Source organism: Oryctolagus cuniculus, chromosome 7 (assembly GCF_964237555.1).
Source record: "Oryctolagus cuniculus chromosome 7, mOryCun1.1, whole genome shotgun sequence".
Classification (NCBI taxonomy): Eukaryota; Metazoa; Chordata; class Mammalia; order Lagomorpha; family Leporidae; genus Oryctolagus; species Oryctolagus cuniculus.
The window spans coordinates 119,186,114-119,211,524 of record NC_091438.1 but is presented as its reverse complement, the minus strand read 5'-3'; the positions used below and the strand labels follow the sequence as shown (position 1 = coordinate 119,211,524).

At 44.0% G+C, this 25,411-nt stretch overlaps 1 protein-coding gene across 2 annotated transcripts in view; it reads right to left on the bottom strand.

Annotated features, from left to right (window-relative positions):
- Window positions 1-25,411, bottom strand: part of NDC1 (NDC1 transmembrane nucleoporin) — a 61,752-nt gene that overhangs the window by 24,900 nt on the left and 11,441 nt on the right. For both annotated transcript variants that reach the window (XM_070078469.1, XM_070078468.1), the window contains exons 5-13: window positions 24,038-24,176; window positions 17,732-17,840; window positions 15,755-15,806; window positions 13,126-13,261; window positions 12,170-12,262; window positions 10,085-10,166; window positions 7,241-7,396; window positions 3,605-3,850; window positions 3,392-3,507 (exon numbers count right to left, since the gene is read on the bottom strand). In XM_070078469.1, coding sequence (XP_069934570.1) covers window positions 3,392-3,507; window positions 3,605-3,850; window positions 7,241-7,396; window positions 10,085-10,166; window positions 12,170-12,262; window positions 13,126-13,261; window positions 15,755-15,806; window positions 17,732-17,840; window positions 24,038-24,176 — 1,129 coding nt within the window. The remainder of the gene's footprint in view (window positions 1-3,391; window positions 3,508-3,604; window positions 3,851-7,240; window positions 7,397-10,084; window positions 10,167-12,169; window positions 12,263-13,125; window positions 13,262-15,754; window positions 15,807-17,731; window positions 17,841-24,037; window positions 24,177-25,411) is intronic.

The window sequence follows — 25,411 nt, the reverse complement described above, 5'->3', positions numbered from 1 at the left end:
CTACCAGCTCTCACTAGTTATGGCAATAGTTTTCACATTGTTCTTTTGCTTCTATTAAGAATCTAGTCTGGCCGGCGCCATGGCTCAATAGGCTAATCTTCCACCTTGCGGCGCCAGCACACCGGGTTCTAGTCCCAGTCGGGGCGCCGGATTCTGTCCCGGTTGCCCCTCTTCCATGCCAGCTCTTTGCTATGGCCCGGGAAGGCAGTGGAGGATGGCCCAAAGTGCTTGGGCCCTGCACCCCATGGGAGACCAGAAGCACCTGGCTCCTGCCTTCGGATCAGCGTGGTGCGTCGGCCACAGCACGCCAGCCGTGGCGGCCATTGGAGGGTGAACCAACGGCAAAGGAAGACCTTTCTCTCTGTCCCTCTCTTTCACTATCCACTCTGCCTGTCAAAAAAAAGAGAGAGAAGAATCTAGTCTTGGGGCTGGCGCTGTGGCTCACTTGGTTAATCCTCTGCCTGCGGCGCTGGCATCCCATATGGGTGCTGGGTTCTAGTCCCAGTTGCTCCTCTTCCAGTCCAGCTTTCTGCTGTGGCCCGGGAGGGCAGTGGAGGATGGCCCAAGTGCTTGGGCCCTGCACCCGCATGGGAGACCAGGAAGAAGCACCTGGCTCCTGGCTTCAGATCGGCACAACGCCAGTCGTAGCGGCCATTTGGGGAGTGAACCAATGGAAGGAAGACCTTTTTCTCTGTCTCTCTGTCACTGTCTAACTCCATCTGTCAAATAAATAATTAGAAGAAGAAAGAAAGAAAACCTCTCCCTCTCCCTCTGTAACTCTGCCTTTCAAATAAATAAATCTTAAAAAAAAAAAAAAAAAAAAAGAATCTAGTCTTGAGGGGGACCGGTACTGCGGCGCAGCAGGCTAAAGCCCAGACCTGAAGCACCAGCATCCCATACGGGCATCAGTTCTAGTCCTGGCTGCTCCTCTTCCAATACAGCTCTCTGCTATGGCCCGGGATAGCAGTGGAAGATGACAAAAGTCCTTGGGCCCCTGCACCCACGTGGGAGATCTGGAGGAAGCTCCTAGCTCCTGGCTTTGAATCAGTGCAATTCTGGCCTTGCAGCCATCTACAGAGTGAACAACGAACAGAAGACCTCTCTCTCTCTGTCTCTCTTTCAAATAAATAAATCTTAAAAAAAAAAAAAGTCTAGTCTTGGGGCTGACACTGCGGTGCAGCGGGTTAAAGCCATGGCCTAAAGTGCCGGCATCCCATATGAGCACCGGTTTGAGTCCTGGCTGCTCCTCTTCTGATCCAGCTCTCTGCTATGGCCTGGGAAAGCAGTAGAAGAAGGTCCAAGTGCTTGGGCTCCTCCTCCCATGTGGGCAACCCAGAAGAAGCTCCTGGCTCCTGGCTTCGGATCGGCTCTGCTCCGGCTGTTGCAGCCATCTGGGGAGTAAAGCAGCAGATGGAAGACCTCCCTCTCTCCCTTCCTCCCTTCCACCCTCGCTCTTTCTCTCTCTCAGCCTTTCCTTCTCTTTTTGTGTAACTCTTTCAAATAAATAAATAAATCTTAAAAAAAAAAAAAGAGTCTAGTCTCAGGGCCAGAGCCACCACCTGCAGTGCCGGCATACCATGTGGGTGCAGGTTCAAGTCCTGCTGCTCCACTTCAGATCAAGCTCTTTGTTTCTTTTTTTTTCTTTTCTTTTTTTTTTTTTTTTTGACAGGCAGAGTGGACAGTGAGAGAGAGAGACAGAGAGAAAGGTCTTCCTTTGCCGTTGGTTCACCCTCCAACGGCCGCCGCGGCCAGCGCGCTGCGGCCGGCGCACCGCGCTGATCCGATGGCAGGAGCCAGGAGCCAGGTGCTTTTCCTGGTCTCCCATGGGGTGCAGGGCCCAAGCACCTGGGCCATCCTCCACTGCACTCCCTGGCCACAGCAGAGGGCTGGCCTGGAAGAGGGGCAACCGGGACAGAATCCGGCGCCCTGACCGGGACTAGAACCTGGTGTGCCGGCGCCGCAAGGCAGAGGATTAGCCTAGTGAGCCGCGGCGCCGGCCCAGATCAAGCTGTTTGTTGTGGCCTGGGAAAGCAGTAGAAGATGATCCAAGGCCAGCACCACGGCTCACTTGGTTAATCCTCCGCCTGCGGTGCCAGTACCCCAGGTTCAGGTCCTGGTTGCTCCTCTTCCAGTCCAGTTCTCTGCTGTGGCCCCAGAGGGCAGTGGAGGATGGCCCAAGTGCTTGGGCCCCTGCACCCCAGCATGGGAGACCAGGAGGAAGCACCTGGCTCCTGGCTTCAGATTGGCGCAGAGTGCCGACCGCAGTGCGCTGGCCATAGCGGCCATTTGGGGAGTGAACCTATGGAAAGAAGACCTTTGTCTCTCTCTCTTTCTCACTGTCTGTTGAAAAAAAAAAAAAAAAAAAAGATGATCCAAATACTTGGGCCCCTGCACCCATGTGGGATACTTGGAGGAAGCTGCTGGCTCCTGGCTGTTACAGCCATCCAGGGAGTGAACCAGTAGACGGAAGACCTCTCTCTCTCTCTTCTGCCTCAGCCTCTCTCTAACTCTGCCTTTCACATAAATAAATAAATCTTTTAAAAAAAGATTTGCATGTGCAAAATATAAATTACATCCTGTCATTCTTGTGGGCAAAACCAGTCGCTTTCCATTGATGTGCAGCAAAGCCACTTTTTTTTTTTAAGAGCTAACAGGCCCCACGAGATCTAGGTGTCTGCTACTTCTATGATCTCTTCACTCAGCTGCCCTCCCTCCTTGCTAACTCTGCTGCAGCCACATGAGGGTCCATGATGTTCCTCCCACAGGCCAGGGATACTCCTGCCCCAAGTCTGCCTTCTGCTGCTCCCTATCAATGCTGTGTCCACGCGTAGGTCCTGTTTCCCTGAACTGCCTGATTTTTCTGTGCAACAGTTCAAGCAAATCAATTTTTTTACTTTTCAAACATAGTTTTCATATCAAACATGACTTTGTAGTGTGAATCATACAACTAAAACCATGTCATAGTTTAGGCAACTTTGTTAGTAGCACATAAAATCAATCTTACAATTAACGGCACTTTATATTTCAAAGAAATATAGTATAATACGTTCAGCTGCTCATCTGTTTCCCCTTGCTAGTATGTGAACACTATATAAGGAAGGAATCTGTTGTTCGCTATCTTCCCAGTGCCTAAAACCACACTCTGCGTATAAAAAGAACCCAAATATTTCTTAAAGGAAAGAAATCACATGTTAAAGGCATTGTGGTAGGCTAAACCATATGAAAACATAATGAATATAGCTCAAAACCAGAATATTTGCAATTTCATATGGGTCAACTTAATACATGAAGCACACAAAAAACAATTTACTCCTAATGATTTAACAGTATAAGACCCTTTATGCTCCCAATATGACATGCAAACATAAATCCTACAACCAGATCACCCTACCTGTTCACGCTTATTCTGCATCCACGAATAAACCATGCTGGGCTCTCTCATTGCCTTACCCTCGGCTCTAAGTAAGGTATATGGAGAAGGATTAGAAAATTCTGTCGTTTGTTGATCTATATATTAAAAACAAAAGGCCAGTGAGTGCGAACCTAGGGCATATGATCCCCTGCCATTACAGCACTTCGCATTTTAGAAAGAAACAGTCCTCACCAGAAGCAGAGGTCCATAACCTGGGTCCCCTTCTGATCAGCTGAGGGCTCTGCGGAGACCCACAGCAAGTGTTCACATCAAAAAGCCCAGCCATGTGATCCACTACGCTCGGGCCAAATGCACTCCCGAGGGGACTTGCAATGTCAGGTGTAGACAGCTTTGGAGAAAACAGCGATGTTTTAACTAACGACGGCACTGACGGCCGAGGCACCTGGCCAGATTTTGGAGTCTGGAAAGCAGTTTCTTCTGTAAAAGAACAGATCAGTGCTGAAGAGGAACCTTCAAGCAGGCGATGAAGGGGGTTCTCGAGTTTCAGACACACCAATAGCGTGCGTAACACCTTTACCCATGGCTCAGTACATTGCTTCCACTTAGGTTTACAGCCTCAGATCCAAGTTTTACTACCGTACTTCAGTGACTAGTCAAGGAGTTTTATACATTTTCTGACGGATTGCTGTAGCCATTCCTTTGTTTCCCTTTCACAAACATCTTTTCATCTCCAAGGCCACTTTCTCTAACTCTAAGCTGTTTTCAATTAACAGTATCCATTCTATTTTGATGTGGCAACAACTTCACATTAGAATCTCTGCAGGGACAGGCATAATGGCACAGCAGGTTAAGCCACCACTTGCCACGGTTCAAGTCCTGGCTGCTCCCCCTCTGACTCAGCTTCCTGCTAATGTCCCTGGGAAGACAGCAGAAGATGGCCCAAGTACTTGGGTCTCTGCCATCCATACGGGAATTCCTGGCTCTTGGCTTAAGTATGGCCCAGCCCTGGCTGTTGCAGAGAGTAAACCAGCAAACGTCAAAGATACCTCTTGCTTGCTTGCTCATTCTCACTCTTTCTCTCTCTATTGTTCTACCTTTCAAATAAATAATAAATCTTTATAAAAAAAAAAAAAAAAAAAAAAAAAGAAGAAGAACAGGGGACAGTGCCTCTGCCTACTGCACCTGTATCCCATATGGGCACTGGTTTGTATCCTGACTGCTCCTCTTCTGATCAGCTCTCTGCTACGGCCTGGAAAAGCAGTAGAGGACAGCCCAAGTGCTTGGGCCCTTGCACCCACATGGGAGACCCGGAAGAAGCTCCTGGTTCCTGGCTTCAGATCGGCCTGGTTCCAGCAGTTGCAGACATTTGGGGAGTAAACCAGTAGAGTAGATGGAAGACTTTTTTCTCTGTCTTTCCCTCTGTCTGTCTGTAACTTTACCTCTCAAATAAATAAATAAAATCCTAAAAAAAAAAAAAAAAAAAGAACCTTGCCCACTTTACTGCAAGTTCCTACTTTAACTATAACTTGGCAAAATATACTAAATTTATATTATAAAAATGCATAGGAAAAAGTGCAAATCTTCTAAGTTTCCCAAAGTTCTTTCAAATTAACACAATTCACACTAAATACTAATATGCACAGAGTATCTATAAATCTGTTTGGTAAACAGCATCATTAAAAATCATTTTATAAATCTAGGCTGGCGCCATGGCTCAATAGGCTAATCCTCTGCCTAGTGGCGCCGGCACACTGGGTTCTAGTCCCGGTTGGGGCGCCGGATTCTGTCCCGGTTGCCCCTCTTCCAGGCCAGCTCTCTGCTGTGGCCCGGGAGTGCAGTGGAGGATGGCCCAAGTATTTGGGCCCTGCACCCCATGGGAGACCAGGAGAAGCACTTGGCTCCTGGCTTTGGATCAGCGCGATGCACCGGCCGCGGCGGCCATTGGAGGGTGAACCAACGGCAAAAGGAAGACCTTTCTCTCTGTCTCTCTCTCTCTCACTGTCCACTCTATCAAAAATTTAAAAAAAAAAATCATTTTATAAATCTAGTAATTTATAGAGCCTATTGTACAAAAATAAAGGAATTTTTTCCTGCTACTCGAGCACAAGGCACAAAGATAAACAAACAGCAATAGGAAATTCTACCTTCTTAATAAAAGCTCCATAAGAAATTAAACATTGGGGGCCAGTATTGTAGCACAGTTGGTTTTTATGCTATTTAAACCATATTGGAGTGCTGGTTTGAGTCCTAACTGCTCTGGTTTGATCTAGCTCCCTGCTAATGTGCCTGGGAAGGCACCATATGATGGCTCAAGTGCCTGAGTTCCTGCCATCCATGTGGGAGACCCAGATGTTCTTCCTGGCTCCTGGCTTTGGGTTGGCCCAGACCTGGCTGTTGCAGCCACACCAGTGGATGGAAGATCTCTTCCTCTCTCTGTAAATCTCACTTTCAAATAAATAAAATAAATAGATGTTAAAAAAAATGACATTAATGGACTTATTTAAATCATTTTTGATTTGTAATCTATGTTTTGAAGCCATGACCCTACCAGAGAAGTAATTTAAAAAACACAGCGTGGGGGATGGAAGGGGTGGTGTTGTGACAAAGTGGGTTAAGCTGCCTCATGCAAAGCTGGCATTCCATATGGACATCAGTTCAGGTCCTGGCTGTTCCACTTCTGATCAGCTCCCTGCTAACATGCCTGGGAAAGCAGAAGAGAATGGCCCAAGTCCTTGGGCCCCTGCACCCACGTGGGAGACCAGGAAGAAGCTCCTGGCTCCTGGATTTGTACTGGCTCAGTTCCAACTGTGGCCATTTGGAAAGTGAACCAACGGATGAAGACCTCTTTTTCTTTGCCTCTCTGCAACTCTGTTTTTCAAATAAATAAATAAATCTTTTTAAAAAGTTTAGTTATTTGGGGGCGACGCTGTGGCTCACTTGGTTAATCCTCCGCCTGTGGCACCGGCGTCCCATGTGGGCGCTGGGTTCTAGTCCCAGTTGCTCCTCTTCCGGTTCAGCTCTCTGCTGTAGCCAGGGAAGGCAGTGGAGGATGGCCCAAGTGCTTGGGCCCTGCACCCACATGGGAGACCAGCAGGAAGCACCTGGCTCCTGGCTTCGGATTGGTGCAGTGCTGTCCATAGCGGTGTTGTACTTCCTTTGGGGAGTGAACCAACGGAAGGAAGACCTTTCTCTCTGTCTCTCTTTCACTGTCTGTAACTCTACCTATCAAATAAATAAATTAAAAAATAAAAAAAAAAACTTTAAACAAAAGTTTATTTATTTATTTGAAAGGCAGAATTACAGAGAGAGGAGAAGAGAGAAAACGACAGAGAGATCAATCCTTCATTCTCTGGTTCACTCCCCAAATGGCTGCAACAGCTACAGTTAAGTCAGGCCGAAGCCAGGAGCTTCATCCAGGTCTCCCATGTGGATAAAGGAGCCCAAGGACTTGGGCCATCCTCCATTGCTTTCCCAGGCACATTAGCAGGGAGCTGGATTGGAAGTGGAGCAGCCAGGAATCAAACCAGTGCCCACATGGGATGCCAGCATTGCAAGCAGGGACTTAACCCATTACACCACAACTCTGGTCCCAACTGTCAGCCTTTTAAATATTACAATACAGGGCGTAATATTTTTAAGCTATATATATTTATGGTGTACAACAATGTGATGTCTTGAACTTAATTTTCAATTTACAATGATATCCAGGTCTTTTTCTTGGTCTAATACAGCACCCCACATGTTGGGTAGATTTTTCTTGAAAACACATATCCCACACTTAGGTAATTATCCTTAGGTTAACTAGTGTCATCTTTCCTAGGAAGCACAACATAAGCACGTTCCTCCCTCAGTAGAACTAGGAGTTACCTGGAGAAACCAATTTCTTAGGTTCCACTGGATACGATGAAGACACTCTGCCATTCGTAGCAGCAACTTCTTGAAAGAGAATCAGTTTCTGAGTCATATCATTTAAAAGATTCAAACACTCCCTTGAAATAGCTGTCCAGTTATGGGGATGTCCACCTAGGAGAGCCAAACACCAGCTTTTAAAATGCAGATAATCTTATATTCTTTTATCAAAGTGGGGGAAAAAATCAATGAGAAATGCTATATAATTGCACCAGGGCCCACTTTTCTTAGTCAAGCTAATATTCATACTAGTGTCATCTAATATACAGCAGGAATTCAATAAATACTTAGAGAAGTTAATTTCTCAAAGAGTCTACAAGAAGAAACTTGCTATTTCAGAATAAAAAGCCTCTCATGTGGTGACCAAAATAAAACCAAACGCTAGGTCATGGTTGGAGCAAGAAAGACCACGGTTACCTGTTCAACAGTATTGAATAGACTGCTTACTTAGACCATAAAAAAAATGAATCCAGACAATGAAATCTGGACCATCAATGTGATGTCCCCCATGGTCCCCAATGTCCCTATGTCACTGTGTCTGACCCACGTGCTTCCTTGTATTTCATTTATACTCGTCCCGCCATATCAGCAGCTTCACTGTCTTAGGTCACCCACAGTCATCTACAGTCTGACAATAGTAAATGGAGAATTCTAGAACAATTCAAGTTTTAAACTGCATGCAGTTCTGAGTAGCAGGAGGAAATCTGGCACTGTCTCGCACCATCCTGCTCTGTCCCATAGGCACATGAGTCTTCCCTCCGCCTGGCACAGCCTCACTGACTACACCACCTGCTGTTAGCCACTTGCGGCTGTCTCAGCAGATCAAGTGTGCAGTACCACAGTGCTTGTGTTCAAGTGACAACAGTAACATTTATTTTACTTAATAAAGACCCCAGAGCACAGTACTGGAAGTACTGCATGTCATAATAACTGTTCCATTACTACAAGTTGTTGTTAATCTCTTACTAATCTCTTACTATGTCTAATTAATAAATAGGTATGTATATATAGGAAAAAAAAAACACAGTAGATATAGCATTTAGTACTATTTGAGGCTTCAGGCAGCCTCTGGATGTCTTAGAACATATTCACCTTGTATGGGCAGAGAATACCATATATAAAAGCCCCTGTTTACTATTCTATCTGTAGGAGTGACACATTATTTGATAATGCTCACATTTTATATTTGGAAAGTTTACATATTTGCTACTTTATTATGACATAAAATACTGTGATTCCATTCCCTTAAAAAGCTATTTACTTCTCATTATCTGTTGATTTTCTAAAATCTTTGTCTCTTAGAGCTACATAAAAATCAAGCATGCTTCATTCTATGTTAAGAACGGCAGAAGTTAACTAAAGGTTGGTTTCCCCGTGCTGTATGCCAAAAACTCACTCCTACTTCCCCCTTTCACAACTCAAGAAAAATACCACTTAGCCTGTAAACAAACACACAAAATGCCTCATCAACAGGTCCCAGGATGTTTTGCATTGCTGTAACTCAAGGCCCGCTGGGAACAGTGTAACAGTCTAGTTAAATTTTAACAGCATGCCCTGAATGCAAGTTCTCTGCAAGGGCACATGCCATCCTGCTGCAGTTTACTTGAATCTCTGATCAAAATATTAACATTTGTAGAATTCCTACATTACCCCGAGGCTGGTAGAAAACGACTACAATTCATTTCTATAGTGCTGGCTTTGGATTTCTCATGCTACTAAAAGGAAAGGGGTACCAATCAATCATATTTTTATATAACTGGATTTCATTTCCATAAAAGCTTTAACTATAGAAGGTTTATTTTACAATCTGAGAACTGGCAAGTGAACAAGGAGAGCTAATCAGAAAGGAGACAAAAAGCCAGGCAGACTCTCGCTCCGCTTTGGTGGCTGTCGCTGGGCCGGAACACAGAGAGCGTGCAGAGCTGCAGCCCGGGCAGCTGGCGAGCAATGGCAGAGGAGCGTTTCAGAGCCGCCAAGAGCAGCCGTTCACCATCAACTCCATGTCCTACCTAACTCTGCCCACAGAGAGGAACAGCACAGCAGAAAGAGGGAGCTCTGTACCTGGGAGTCAAATGACGCCTTCTTACTCCAGTTCTGACATCACTTAGTCTCTGAGATCTCCCAGCTAGGGTTTAGACCAAATGATTTTTAAAGACCCCATGTAGTATTAAAACTTTAGGATTTTTAAACTGTGCTTTTCTATTCTCAAACTGTCAACCTATTTCAGAATTTATTTGGGTTAAGGTATTGAGGGAGCTAAAAGACACAAAAGTTTAAAAATATTTTTCCTGGTGGGGCTGGTGTTGTGGTGTAGCAGGTTAAGGCACTGCTTGTGATACATTTCCCCTATCAGACCACTGGTTTGAGTCCCAGCTACTTCACTTCTGATCTGATCCGGCTTCCAGCTAATGAGTCTGGGAAGTAACAGAGTAATAGTGTAGCCCAAGTACTCAGCCCTCTGCTACCCATGTGGAAGACCTGGATCCACCCTGGCTCGTGGCTTCAGCCTGGCCAAGACCTGGCTGCTGCAGCCGCTTGGAGAGTAAACCAACAGATAAATCTCTCCCTCTCTCTGTTGCTCTGCCTTTCAAACAAATAAATAAAGTTAAAAAAAAATTTCCTGGTGACAAAAATTTTACCCATGGCAATGCAAATACTTAAGTTGTGTAAGATTTAAATCAATAGAATTTAATAGACTCGCTGAGGTGAGGTATTTTATTAAATACACCTCTCTCACCGAAACTTTTCTGGAACACTTTCTGCACACACATGCTTAATCAAGTCCATTACTTTTAGCAATACCTGGCTGGCTAAGGCTAAACACTTCTTGTCTTCGTGAGGGAGAATATTGAGAAAGCAACATCAGGTCTTGCAAGGCTAAATACTAAAAGAAAAAAAAAAACACATTATTTGATATAACCTCTACATAAAATCTTATTTACAAATTGGGCTCATTATTCTGGTAAATAACCGGCTGAATATACGACTGTGATCCCATGAGAGTACATCTGCTGATGACATCTAGGCATCTTTGCACAACAAAGAAATCACCTAACTGCATTTCTCAGAACCTATCCCCACCGTTAAGCAAGGCATGACTTTCAATCCAGGAATAAATCAGATGGGCTTTTGAATGAAAACACTTCAGCACCACATCTTCCTTCTAGACGTACAAAACCTTCCTGATTCTACTCTTGCTATCCACTGTAGGTTGCAGACAGGCCTGGGGACTCTTTCTTCTACCAAGGGCATTTGGTTATTGGTAACATCATTCACAGGTCACAAACAATTAGCAACCTAAGGGGCCAGCATCGTGGGGCAGCAGATTAAGCCACCTGTGACGCCAGCATTCCATAGATGAGCACTGGTTGGAGTCCCAGCTGCTCCACTTCCAATCAGTTCCCTGCTAAAGCACCTGGGAAAGCAGCAGAAGATGGTCCAAGCGGAGGACCCGGAAGGAGTTCCAGGTTTGAGCTGCAGCTTGGCCTAGCCTCCTAGCTATTGTGGCCACATGAGGAGTGAACCAGTGGATGGAAGACCTCTCTCTGTAACTCTGCCTTTCAAATAAATAAATCTTTATTTTAAAAAATTATCTACTTAAAAATTAGCCTGCTATAGATATGCTGAGCTTTGAGGCCTGCCTGCAGTCACCTTGTCATGGCCAGATAGCCCAGGGACCGGATGTTCCCACCCTTGAAGAACTCCAGAATTCTCTGTGTTCTTTTCTACCTCTCAGGGGGGAAATGTACACATTACTTCCTCCTAGCACTTTCGCTGGCCTCCCTCACACAGCTCCCAACCATGGCACCTGGAAAACATATTACTACTGCCTATCTGTTTGTCTCATCGGCTTCCTCCCAAACAGTGAGAACATCATACTGCTACCACATCTTACTACCACACCCGAACTCAGTGCCTGACACACCAGAGACACAATTTCTGTTTCCCAGGCAAAACTCTCTACTCTCCCTTCAAGATCTGAGACGCTTTCTGGTATTGGCCCAAGCAGAATGAATGGCCTCACTGCACTTGCCACAGTAGTCTGTAATCATTTTCTGTGTCTGCCTTTTCCACAAGGCTGTGCTATGCCTTAGACATCATCCTACTGGAAGCAACTAGCAGTGACTGACACCTGCTCACTAAGAAAAGATCTGCTAGTGAGCAGCCAAGTAACCAAAATTTTTATCTAACAAATTAGTCATAATTGATGTTTAAAGGTAATTAGAGGCTCATGGTTCATTTTCTTATTTGTTTATAACTTCTCCAGAGAGTGATCAAAACTCAGTTCTTTTCTTTCAATTCTTTTTGAAGTATTAAACCTTTCCAGAGAATCATACATACTTTAAAATGATGTGCTTTAAAATTTCAAATTACAATCTGAATTAAAACAATTTATGCTCACTTGACATGATTTGTAAACTTACTGTAACTTCCTTAAACTCTTTTGATTATAATTTATTTTAGGATCATTATCACCTATTCATATTCAGAGAGAACTCACTAAATGTTCCCACTACCAACCACTATCTGTGATCACAAAAGCCAACAACATTATGATTAAAAATGTTTTTGATTTAGTGATTAAAATATAAACAGTATTTGTGAAAAGCTAACATATATAGTTGAATATCACCATATTCTATGCTTAGAGATACATTTATATCTTCTCTGAATAGAGAATTGGCTAGGTTGTACACATATGCTACAACATACACTTGCAACAAAAACTAAAAAAAACAGCGTTTGTAGGTGGGTTATTTTTATAACACCAATATTAGAATACTCAAAGCTCTCAAAAATTTTCTAAATGCTTAAATATTCTAAGTGAAGTCCCTTCTGTTAGATGAGAAGCGCACACATAAAGATCAAAGCGCACAGTCACGGCACCTTTATGATGAGGGGAGGGTTGCTGTTTAAAACCTTTGGGAGGCATTCATCTGACTCTTCTGCAAACGGGAGCTGAACAGGGAACACGTGCACCTAGCAAACAGACAAAAAGACGACGCACGTGATTACTTCCATACTTTGTTACATATGTAAGTGTTAATAGAAATTTATTAGAAAAGGAGATAGCACATCCAAACTGACATCATCACCTCCATCTCCAAAATGATATTTTCAATATAATATTAAAACTTTTCCAGCCGGCGCCGCGGCTCACTTGGCTAATCCTCTACCTGCGGCACCAGCACCTCAGGTTCTAGTCCCAGTTGCTCCTCTTCCAGGCCAGCTCTCTGCTGTGGCCCGGGAAGGCAGTGGAGGATGGCCCAAGTACTTGGGCCCTGCACCCCATGGGAGACCAGGAGGAATCACCTGGCTCTCGGCTCCTGATCGGTGCAGCGCGCCAACCGCAGCACGCTGGCCATGGCGGCCATTTTGGGGGTGAACCAATGAAAGGAAGACCTTTCTCTCTCTCTCTCACTAACTCTTCCTGTCAAGGGGGAAAAAAAAAACTTTCCTTCAAAACCAAATAGTTAATTTCCATATATTTAAATATTTTAATAGTGTCTATGTCAAAATAATTGAAAATTCAGGTTCACTTAGTACATACTCAATGGAGAAGAGAATCCTCCAGAAGAGAACTAGACTACAAAAAAGCATAGTAATCCTTCAACTTAATTCCCAAAGATGAAGTGGACATCAACTCTTTTCCTCAGGGGAAAAAAAAAAACCAACACACAGTAAATGATGGTTATAAATGATATAACCTAATAAAGTCTCAAGAGAGATGACAAACCAACCTACTCTAACTGCTTTCGGCACGCACACTGATCAGTGCTCTACTCAGAATCAATGTGTGCACTCCAAAACACAGAGGTATGAACGAGAAACTCAATACTAACCTCTGTGGCATAGATTTTGAAGAGCATCCAGGAGATATACCAAGTCATCAGGAGAAAGACTCCACACAGCCAGACATGGTAGAGCAGTGAGATATTCAAGAGGCCACTCACGGAGTCAAGAGGCCTATGAGACCGCCTATGAAAGCAAAAATTGCTGATTTAATTAGTGATTGATCCTATGGGAAAACAGAACGTGAACATTAACAGACTCGGACTCCACACTGAGAAATGAATCCTATCTCTAAACAACTTTGTGGATAGTCTCTTCTTTCGTCCTCCTTGGAGCTGGGTAAAAGTTCACCCAAAGAACTGCTTTGTTGCTTAATAATTAAAATCATTAAACATGATTGGTACTTCTCCTGGAACAGACTTTTAACCTTATTTTCATAACTTAGAAACAATTTTATAATGGTTAAGCATGTGTTACAAAAATAATGAACTTTACTTCTAGAACATAAGAAACTGTTAGAAATAAGGCAAACACTGCCATCACTACACTGGAACAGATCAGTGAGCAAAGTCATAATCCTATAACCATACAACAAGTTCCCGTGAAGACGGGGATCGGAATCGCTGACCTGCCATTTGTGAGTGCTGTTGTAAGGCAAGGCACTCAACCTGTCCCACTCAGTTTCTTCACCCTTATAACTGTGGCGCAACCTCTTCATTGGACCAAGGGACTACCACAAGACTTAAAACAGCCTACATAGGAGTGTTCAGCATAGTGTCTGAGGCCGGGGGGTGGGGAGGGAGAGTGTAACATATCATGGAGTTAATTTCACCTCTAAGAAGGAATTTACTGAAAACCTGATATACATGAAGGACAGAACAACAGGCACTCAGCTATATAAACAAACATTTCTCACTCTCTCTTTTTAAGATTTATTTACTTATTTGAAAGGCAAAATGACAGAGACATAGAAAGAGAGAGATCTTCCATCTGCTGGTTAATTCCCCAAATGCCACAACAGCTGGGGCTGTGTCGGGCCAGGTCAAAGCCAAGAATCTGGGACTTTAACCAGGTTTTCCCCATGGGAGGCAGGGACTCAAGCACTTGGGCCATTATCCACTGCCTTCACAGGTACATTAGAAGGAAGCTGGATCAGAAGTGAAATAGCCAGGACTCAAACCAGTGCTCCAATACAGAATGCAGGTGTCCCAAAAGGTGGATTAACCCACTGCACAACAATATGCACCCCAACAAAACACTTCCTGAAGGAAAAAGTTAAAATCTGAACATAATAAAATGATCTAGGTATCTGGTTTCATGCCTAGTAATTAAATAGAAGAAAAAAGTAAATTTACCTAGGAACTATGAAAAGTAAGGAATAGAAATTTGTATTGTGAAAAACAAAACATCTCTTAAATAATCATCTATGCCAATATCCCTACTCCCAAAAGTGGACATTAGTGAATTCCACATAAAACACAAAAAGTCTCCCGGTAGACTGTGGCCACTTGGCAAGTGAACAAGCAGATGGAAGACCTCTCTCCTCTCTTTTAAATAAATAAATAAATCTAAAAAACAAACAAACAAAAAAGAACGATACTGAGAGAAACTGACACTTTTCAGGCAAATAACAGATTAAACCTTTACCTATATGTAAGTTCACTGGGGACAACAGGAACACACCCAGTGCTACCACATAATAGCCACTTGCGAACTTCACCGGATCACTAGATTTTGCAACATTTCAGTTTCCTCTTGGGCAAAATTCAGGCAATAACACAGCACTGGTGTATACCATGAGGTACCACAGGATGACTGACAGAAAAGAACAAGGGCTGGCTGTGTGACGTAGCAGGCTAAGCCGTCGCCTGCAATGCTGGCACCCCAGGAGCATGGATCGAATGCAGTACCAGCTGCTCCACTTCCACTCCAGCTCCCTGCTCATGTAGAAGATGGCTCAAGTGCCTGGGCCTCTGCCACTCAGGTGGGAGACCTGAATAGAGCTCCAGGCTTCTGGATTCAGCTGACCCAGCCTGGCCATCGTGACCACTTGGGGAGTGAACTAGCAGATGGAAGAGATTCTCTCTCTCTCTTTTTCTCTCTCTATAACTCTGCCTTTCAAGTAAACACACACTTTTGTATAGTGTAAAAGGTGTAGCAAATAACTACAACAAGAGAGATTAGCATGGCTTATTTCTGGGGAGAGGAAATGGGTGACTGGAAACAGGGATAGAAAGAGTCTTTCTATATATCTTTGGGATTGTATGCTATATGTATTCAAAAATGAATGCAATTTTAAAAACACTGGAGTGAGTGGTCGGTGCAGTGGTTATACCACCACATCCCATATTGGAGCACTTGGTTCAAATTCCAGGGCCACTCTCAATGCTAGCTTCCTGCTAACATGCACCCTAAGAGGTAGCAGATGATGGCTCAAGTAGTTGGGTCCCTGCCACCCGCATGGGAGACCCAGATTGAGTTATTGACTCCTGGCTTTGGCCTGGCCCACCCCAGCTGTTGCAGCCATTGGGTACTAAACCAGTAGATGGAAGATCTCTGTCTGCCTGTCTCTGTCTCCTTGTCTTTCAAATTAAACAAAATAAATAAAAACATCTGGAAAGCAGTAAACATCTAAAAGAACGGAAACAGTTACAATCAGACTTTTTATCCATCACTTACTCATCCGTGTGAAGGTCCATAGCAGTGCTAATCCAAGCTTTGGGAATATGGCCTGAGGGGCGAAAAATACCAAGCTAAGAACATAAAAGTTAATAAAACAGACCTGAATCATTCTTTGCAAACGATGTCAAAGAAATCGCAAAGCAGACACCAAGACCTGTCAAATGCGACCGTCTGATTAGCAACAGGTAGAGAAAGAGTACTCTATGAACACTGGTGGCCCTTGCTTTTTTCAGTTTTGCTATAAATATATTTCAGATACCAGGGTTTAGTTAAAACATAGCAGTCCCGCAACACCAGCGTTCCAATTTTAATGGTGTGGTAACCATGAGCGACTGCGTATGGCACTTCTAGCTGTTCAGAGCCAGTAAGCAGATGACAGATGTGTGCTACCATCTGTGACTGAGCCATCACTGCTCACTCCTCCCAGTCTGCTAGAGACGGTCACTCACAGCTGTTACTGAGACTAGACACACAGAGGAAAATATGCAGTTGTGTTGCTTCCTTGATAAATTCATATGATATTTCATAAAAATGAACAGTGTAAATAAAGAGTAAACTGGCCAAAAATGATGAACATCCAGCAAAGAAATGAAAAGTGGTAGGGGCTGGCGCTGTGGCATAATGGATTAAGCTACAGCCTGCACTGCTAGCATCCCGTATGGGCGCCGGTTCGAGTCCTGGCTATTCCACTTCCGATCCAGCTCTCTGATATGACCTGAGAAAGCAGCAGAGGATGGCACAAGTCCTTGGGCCCCTGCACCTACATGGGAGACCCAGAAGAAGCTCCTGGCTTTGGATCAGCACAGCTCCCGCAGTTGTGGCCAACTGGAGAGTGAACCAGCAGATGGAAGACCTCTCTCTGTCTCTGCCTCTCCTCTCTCTGTTTAACTCTGACTTTCAAATAAATGAATAAATCTTTTAAAAAAATAGTGGTAATGCTGAAAATGATTTCTGACTTGAATATCCACAGAGTTATAGAAGAAAAATCTCACATGGGAATGTTGCCACAGCCGCTATGTCAGCACAAAGATACACCTCCAGGGAGCAGCCAGGCTGACATCAGGACAATTACAAGGGCTATGTAGGAAAATGGAGCGTATTAACTACAAACAGCAAACAGAATGACCAATACACGGTGAGAACAATTTTATAAATTATATCACCACAGAAAAAAGAAGGATCAGAAAAAGTCTGAAAACAGTACTTCCAAGTGTTAGATTTTGTTTGTATTAATGTGTTGCTAATGAGAATAATCATTTTATTACTATTCATTATTCTAGATGTTGTGCCTCAAATTCATGTTAAATCCTACCAGGTTCCCTTACCAACAGTATATTTCGATTGCATTGGTATAAAGTTACAAACTTATAAAAAGTTACATTACTTAGAGTAATGACCAAACGACACATTATTTTCTTTCCTTTTTAAAATAGCATACATTTCTTACAGTGGTAAAAGCAACATAAGCTTTGCAGCCCTAACCACTTTCCAGGGTAGAAAGCAGTAGTGTGAATGACACACACTGTGTCTAACAAATTTCTAGAACTTTTTCATCTTATAAAACCAAAACTCTATGCCTCCTGAACAACTGCCCTTTCTCCCATCTCCTTGGCCCTAGCAACCACCATTCTACTTCCTGTTCCTATGAGTTTGACTACTTTAGATACCTCATATTGGTGGAGTGAGGCAGTATTTGTCTATTTGTGACTGGGTTATCACAGTTAGCATAACATCCTCAACATGATAAGCTTGCTTTCTTTTGAAAAGCTGAGCAATATTTTATCACATGCAAGCATCGCATTTTCTTTAACAATATTTTCCCTTAACTAAATACATATTATCTGATAATTTCAAAAAATGAATCAGTTGGGCTAACCACATACCTTCAACACAAACAAAATCTAGATGTCTTTCTAACTGACATTTTCTAAGCTATGAGCTCATAACACTGTATCAAAGAGCAGAGATTCTTACCAAGAAAATAATACACAATGCAGAAATTTCTGGTCAGGAACAGTGATTCCACACAACTATGTTTCATTAATAAGAGCAGAGATCTCCTAAAGCGCAGAAACTTGTATTGCTGTGGATAAAAGGAAAGGCAGAATCAAATGACACATTCCACAGCATTCTAAAGCAAACAGTCAACATAGAAAAAACCACAATCACTGTACCAACAGATAAAGGCTATTCCATGGGCAAAATGTTAACTAATTCTGATGTTAAAATACGTAGTGTTTTTGCATTATGGGACCACCTCACTGACACGAGATCAGAAATAAGAAAATCAACATCATCAATCCTTACTTAACACTAAGCACTGTGGAAGTGGAGAAAGCACAAAAAACGCGGCCGGTATGTGGCACTGTAGGTTGAGCTTCCGCCTGCAATACCAGCATCCCATGTGGACGCTCCACTTCAGATCCAGCTCCCTGCTGGTGTGCCTGGGAGGGCAGCAGAGGATGGACCAAGTGCTTGGGCTCCTGCACCCATGTGGGAGACTTGGAAGAGGCTTCTGGCTCCTGGCAGCCAATTGAGGAGTGAACTGGCAGATGGAGGATCACTTTCCCTCTGCCCTTCCTCCTCTCTGTTAACTCTGCCTTTCAAATAAAAAAATTAAAAAAAAAAAAAAGTACAAAAAATACACTAACACAGTGGTCCCACTTATCTATGGGGATACGTTCCAAGATCCCCAGTGGAAGCCTGAAGCCACAGACACAGACCATGTTTTCTTCCCACACATACATGCTTAGGATGAAGTTTAATTTATAAATGAGGCACAGTAAGAGATCAGCAACAATAACAATAAAATAGTGAAATATACTGCAATACAAGTAACATAAGACATTATTTCTGGAATGTTTCATGTAATACTTTAGGACTGTGGCTGGGTAACTAAAAGTGCACAAAGCCAAACTGCGAATGGGGTCAGGGGTGAGGGGACGACGGGAACAACAGTAACCGCTGACATTCTCTGGGTGCCTACCGCATACTGTTCTAAGCACTGCAGCCCTGTGAAGTTCTGCTGTCATCCACATCTTAGAGCCGAAGAAACCACGGCAGAGAAGGGTTAGTAACGTAAGCAATGTTACCAACTAGCACATGGAAAGAAAATCTGAGCCACAAATCCTAAAGATCATGCACACTGCCTATACACTCAGCTGTCTGCAGAAAAGTAAAGCCGTGAAGAAGACACTAGCCCAGGCGCCTGGACACACGAATTCTAGTGCTCCCTCCCTCTGTGCAACCTTCAGCAAGTTACATCTCCTTCTGGGAAATAACAAGACTGAGTCAGCTAAATAGAAATGGATCCTTAGTATGTACCTGCCAATTTAATGACCTAAGAGAAAGGAACCAAATTAGAAAACACATCAAAGTTTGTGTTTTTTTTTTTTTAACTGCACTTGGGGCCTGCATCGTGGCACAGCAAGCTGTAGCTGCTGCCTGCAATGCTGGCATCCCATGAATGCCAGCTGCAGTCCCAGCTGCTCCACTTCCAATCCTGCTCCCTGCTAACATGGCTTGGCCCCTGCCACTCATGTAGGAGATCCAGATGGAGTTCTAGGCCCAGCTCCAGTGACTGAGGCCATTTGGGGAGTAAATCAGCAGACAGAATCCCTCCCTCCCTCCGTCTCTCTAACTCTGCCATTCAAATAAGTAAATCTTCAAAGAAACTAAATAAAGAAACTAAAACACAAAATTCACAATTATAAAATTAAAACCCTGCACTTCTTAAACAAAGGCTGTCTCCTCCTCTCTCCTTCTTACTCCCCACCTTCAAAATATCGCTGGAGAAAAACAAATTATTAAAAAGAATCCAAGGAAACCTAATGAATCAAAGATGAACTTTCCAAATTCTGGCTTTATTTTGTGCTAATACTAGGACTGCTTTTGCGTTGAGGAATTTCAGAAGCTAAAGGACAACAAAGAATCAGATATTATGTAAACGTTACATCTTCAAACCACCTCTGCAGATGCCCACAGTAACCTCCTAGAGCAGCCCATGTGAATACTCAGTTGCAGACTGTACAGCTTCAATTACATTGGTTTATTCAAATATTTTTAAACTGCAAAATGCAGAAGTGCAGTACTCCACGCAGCCACTGGGTGCTACACCACCATGCATGCCAACCTCCCACTGGGCATAGTTCCTATTCTGTTCCTACTGTTGCTCTCATCTCAACCATTACCCACAAGGGTACACAGAAGCTAGGGAAGCAGGTACACTTCAGCAGATGTGTGCAGAACACCTCTTGTACCTCCTCTTGTTCCCAAACTGAAGTGACTGCTAATTCCCCATAGGATTTTTGTGGTTTTGCTATGAGCCACCCTTGGCAAATATTTAGCACAGACCAGGCACTATGCTAAGTGCTCTATAAATCTTACATCATTTAATACTTTCAACAGTCTTAGTGGCATAGCTTGCCAAGCCCTGCCATACTATCCATTTCTTTGTCCCCTATTCCATGCTAACACTCTGCTTTTCCCTATCACTTGATCATTCAAAACCTGGCAAGAGTAACAGAATCACCTTTAGTGGTATTAGCAAGTAGGTGCTGGTTTGACGCCCAACTTCTCCTCGTTCCATCCAGCTCCCTGCTAATGTGCCTGGGAAAGCAGTAGCAGATCTCTCTCTAATTCTGCCTTTCAAATAAATAAACGTTTTTTAAAAATTGATGGTTTTTTAAAAGATCCATTTTTTCAAAGGTTACATGAAAAAAGTATTCACTGAATAATACATGTAATATGAAGCTATATTTGCCACCTTTCCTCCGAAAAATGTTACAGGTATACCTATCTATGTAAACGTATAAAAAAGGAGCTGGAAGAATATACATTAACCTGGAAACAATGGTTATCTCTGGCACAAAGACTGAAATGGGACAGGAAGTAGTCAAGTGTGACTTTCAATATCTATAGCACTGGAATATTTTAAAATAAAAACGTTACAACACACTCTTGGAACGTTAGCTGACAGGGAGCACCAAAAATTGGAGTGATAACACTAACAGTTGTCACTGCTTGTTTTTGTTTTTGAAAAAAGGATGCCTTTAAAGCCTAATGTCCCCTGATCAGTCTGGCTCTTAACAAAAAAAAAGTTGGAGGCAGGCTTTGTGGTACTGAAGGATTAGGTAGCCCCTTAGGACATCTGCGTCCATATTAGAGTCCCTCTTTGAGTCCTGGCTCCTCCACTTCCATTTGAGTTCCCTGCTGATGCACCTGGGAAAGAAGAGGAAGATGGCCCAGGTGCCTGAGTTCCTGCCCACATGGGAGACCCAGATGGAGTTCCCAACTCCTGCTTTGACCTGGCCCAGCCCCTGCTCCAATCAATCCCAGGATGGAGATCAGCACTCTACGATGCACATCAATTCCACCACACACTCATGGCCACAAGAGATACCCCAAATATATATTCTGCTCAAATTTAAAAATCTATATTCTGGGGCAGGCATTTAGCCAACCAGTTAGCACACATTCCACATCACAATGCCTGGGTTCAACTGACAGCTCCAGCTCTTGCTTCTAGCTTCCTGCTAATGCAGACCCTGGGAGGCAGAAATGGTGGCTCAGATAATTGGGTTCTTGACACCCACACAAGACCTGAACTGAGTTTCTGGTCCCCAGCCCAGCCACTGCCAGCATTTGAGGAGTAAACCAGAAGATAGAAGGAATGTGGCTCTCAGTCTGTATGTCTCTGTTTCTCAAGAAAAAAAAAATCAATATTTTGCAAAAGCTGAAAATAAAGTCAAAGCTGAATATTACCTATCACCGCTACAGAAAATACTTCAGAGATAAAAGACTACATCTAAAAATTTACAAGAAATTATAAAAATTTTAGTGCTGGGGCCAGCGCTGTGGCACAGTGGGTTATGCCACCACTTGCGAAGCAGGCATCCCCTAGTGAAATGCTGGTTCAAATCCCAGCTGCCCCGTTTCCAATATAGCTCAGTGCCAATGTGCCTGGGAAGGCAGAAGATGATGGCACAAGTACCGGGGCTTCTGTCACCACATGGGGAACCCAGATGGAGCTCTAGGGTGCTGGCGTAAGCCTGGCACAGCCCTGACTGTTGTGGCCATTGGAGAGTGAACCAGTGGATGAAAGATCCTCTCTCAGATGACCCAAGTCCCTGGGCCCCTGCACCCAAGTGTGAGACCTGGAAGAAGCTCCTGGCTCTGGATCGGCGCAGCTCCAGCCGTTGTGGCCAATTGGGGAGTGAACCAACGGATGGAAGACCAACCTCTCTGCTTCTCCTCTCTCTGTGTGTAATTCTGACTTTCAAATAAATAAATCTTTTTTTAAAAAAAATGAAAGATCCTCTCTCTTTCTCTAGTTCTCTCTCTGTATCTTCCTCTTTGTCATGTTGCCTTTTAAACAATTTAAAAATCTTAAAATAAAAGGGACATCCATCACTTAAAATTTTTATCAGTTTGATGGTACATGGTAGAAACAACACATTATCAGTGTCAACTACTGGACTGCTCCTGTGTGTCCACTGCACATCCACGATATTTTTTTTTTTTTTGACAGGCAGAGTGGACAGTGAGAGAGACAGAGAGAAAGGTCTTCCTTTCGCCGTTGGTTCACCCTCCAATGGCCGCTGTGGCCGGCGCACCGCGCTGATCCGATGGCAGGAGCGAGGTGCTTCTCCTGGTCTCCCATGGGGTGCAGGGCCCAAGCACTTGGGCCATCCTCCACTGCACTCCCTGGCCACAGCAGAGAGCTGGCCTGGAAGAGGGGCAACCGGGACAGAATCCGGCGCCCTGACCGGGACTAGAACCCGGTGTGCCGGCGCCTCAAGGCGGAGGATTAGCCTAGTGAGCCGTGGCGCCGGCCATACATCCATGATATTAAATACATGGTCACATGTAATGGAGGTCACAAAAGTCCAGCAAGGTATTCTCAGATATCTCATTTTTCTGCTCTTTGTTGCTTTATTTCTTAATGACGTTTAGATCAAAGACAATTTCTCACAGACATCTCTGCAAAGGACTTTGGAGTTGGTCTCCTTGTGAAATTTTGAGGTAGCAAAGTTGACATCCTGCTTTTAACTCATCCTCACAAGAAAATAATTTCTAAATGAGACATTTTCATACACTCACAGACAGCAGGGAGGTAAGGGCCAGGCCCCAGGCGATGAGCACCGGCTCCTTGCGGCATGTCTATTTGCATCAGATTGTCCTCATGGATGCAACAGGCACATACAAACTGGAATGAAGCCGGGACACCCTAGCCCCCACAGTCTCATGTAGGATGCTTTCATTACGACACATTTGCTTATATGCCCCCTCCTCCCACCAGACTGGGTCCTACTGTTACAGGCTGGTTCTAAGATTTTTGCTCCCATTCCCAGGTCACTGCCTGCCACAGGAGTGAAGTGAGTCATAGTCCAACTGGTAATTGTGGAAGCAGGCTGAGGAGAGCCCTGCTCTGACAGTGAGACATCTCAACCCATACTTCTCTTACCAGAGGAGATGGCTCTGAGCTCCAGGGTCAACTCCCACAGGTAAGATTTTTTTAAAACCCAACTGAACGTTTATACTGTACCCCTCAAACCAGCTGAAACTACTGCATGTATTTATACACACTTGCCTTGTGAGACAGTAACTGACACATTCTAAAATTACTTGCACATCTGCATGCTCATGAGGTTAAGTTCAAAAAGGTGGCAGCTGCACGGAGACACTTTGCATGAATGCCATTATCATCCTCCCCCAGACCTGCTGGTCACAGCAAATGCACCACCTAGCAGAAAGGACAGAGCAGAGCAAAGCAGCATTCTGAAACCAGCAGAAGGAAGGTCAGTGACAGCACTCAAAAATATGCTAAGGAGACAGGCATTTGGTGCAACAGTTAAGACACTCTTGGGATGTCTGCATCCCGCATCAGAGTGCCTAGGTTCAAGTCCTGGCTCCAATTTCAATTCCAATTCCAGTTTCCAGCTAACGTGGATCCTGGGAGGGAGCAAGTGATGGCTCATAGACTTGAGCCCTTGTCACCCACATGGGAGACTAGCTATTGCACGCATCTGGGGAGTAAATCAACACATGGATATCGCTCTCTTGGCTTTTTAAATTAATAGAAATAAATAATTTTTTAAAATATGCTAAAACCCCTTGAAGACAAATCTTTTCTCTCTAAATGGCACTGAGTTGTTCAGTCCTAGGTTTTGCTGATCAAACCTCAAATGAATCAGATGAGGCCACTTATATACCCATACACCAAGGCCAGTTTTACCCTGTCAAATTTTGGCATAAGGTAATGACCAAACGGTATCTTACCTGTATGATAGGGAACGGGAGGTAGTTCATGTTGTTAACAAAGTACAGAAGGCTGTAGCTGTAGCCCATAAATGCTCCAGCCAACAGGAAGAAAAGATGATACTCATTTAAGCACATCTGTGTAGCAGGATGATCTAAGCTGGAAGCAAAAGTAAAGTTATTGATTCAACAGTCAGGGACATATATCACTGTTTTGGTTTCAACAGTTACTGAAGGCAAAGCTCTAAGTTGATCACTTAGGAATGGCCCAAATTCTAATAAAAAGGTTAATTTTAGGCAAGTATGAGCAGAATTTATTAAAAACCCATTTTTCACAAGCTTAAGAATCTGACCCTAGAGGCCAGCATTGTGGTGTAGTGGATAAAGCCACCACGTACAACACGAGCATCCCTTACGGGTGCCAGTTCAAGTCCCAGCTGCTCCACTGCTGATCCAGTTCCCTGTTAATGCGCCTGGGAAAGGCAGGAGAAGATGGCTCGAGTGCTTGGGTCCCTGCCACTCACGTGGAAGACCTGAAAAAGCTCCTGGCTCCTGGCTCCCCGCTCAGTCCTGGACACCACAGGAGTGAAGCACCAGAGGGAAGATCTCTTTCTCTCTGTGTCTTACCCTCTCACTGTAACTCCTTCAAACAAATAAATAAAAGAATCTGACTCTAGCTCTGTCCCCTGGAAACCCAATATGGGTAAGAATGTCTACCGTAATCAGCAACGTCGCTTGAGAGTTGGACAACTGTATCTGGACTGAGCAAAGTCTATGTATTTGCATCTGGTAGAGATCCCCTAACTTTGGGCCTCTCCCTGTCTTAGCTCTTATAACAGCATTCCCTTCTGGGAACACTGGATGCTATGCTCATAAAGTTGCCATAAGAGATCCTGGATCCTGTAGGGCACAAAGCCTTTAAACAGGCAGCCCCACACCCGTCTCATGCAGACCTCTTTTCTTTGGAGCTGCTTTGCATCACCAGCAAGACAACTCTGATGGCTCTGGGACCTTGTAAACACTGCTTCAGGGGCTCCTGCTCAGAGGAGCTCAGGATGCTTCCCAGCTGACAATCTACGGTTTTAAGTCCTGAATATTTAGTTAAATCCAAGAGGATCCCCTGGTGGATGCTGCCTTAAGCCACTTCCCAATCAGTTCTGCCTGACAGTGCCTTTTAGTTGTTAGCGTAAGAACTTGTCTATTTGGTGAACATCAACTCTAAAACTCCCTTGACAGTTTCGTAAGACTATAAACTCTCAGTTGTCCGGGGGTGTAGAGTACCAACACATCATAATTCAGCAGGAGTCAATTTCTCATGAGTAAGTATAGGTTGTAGGACGGTCATATGTCCTACCACCATGAGAAGTCAGACTCCAGACTGACTGTTTTCTAGAT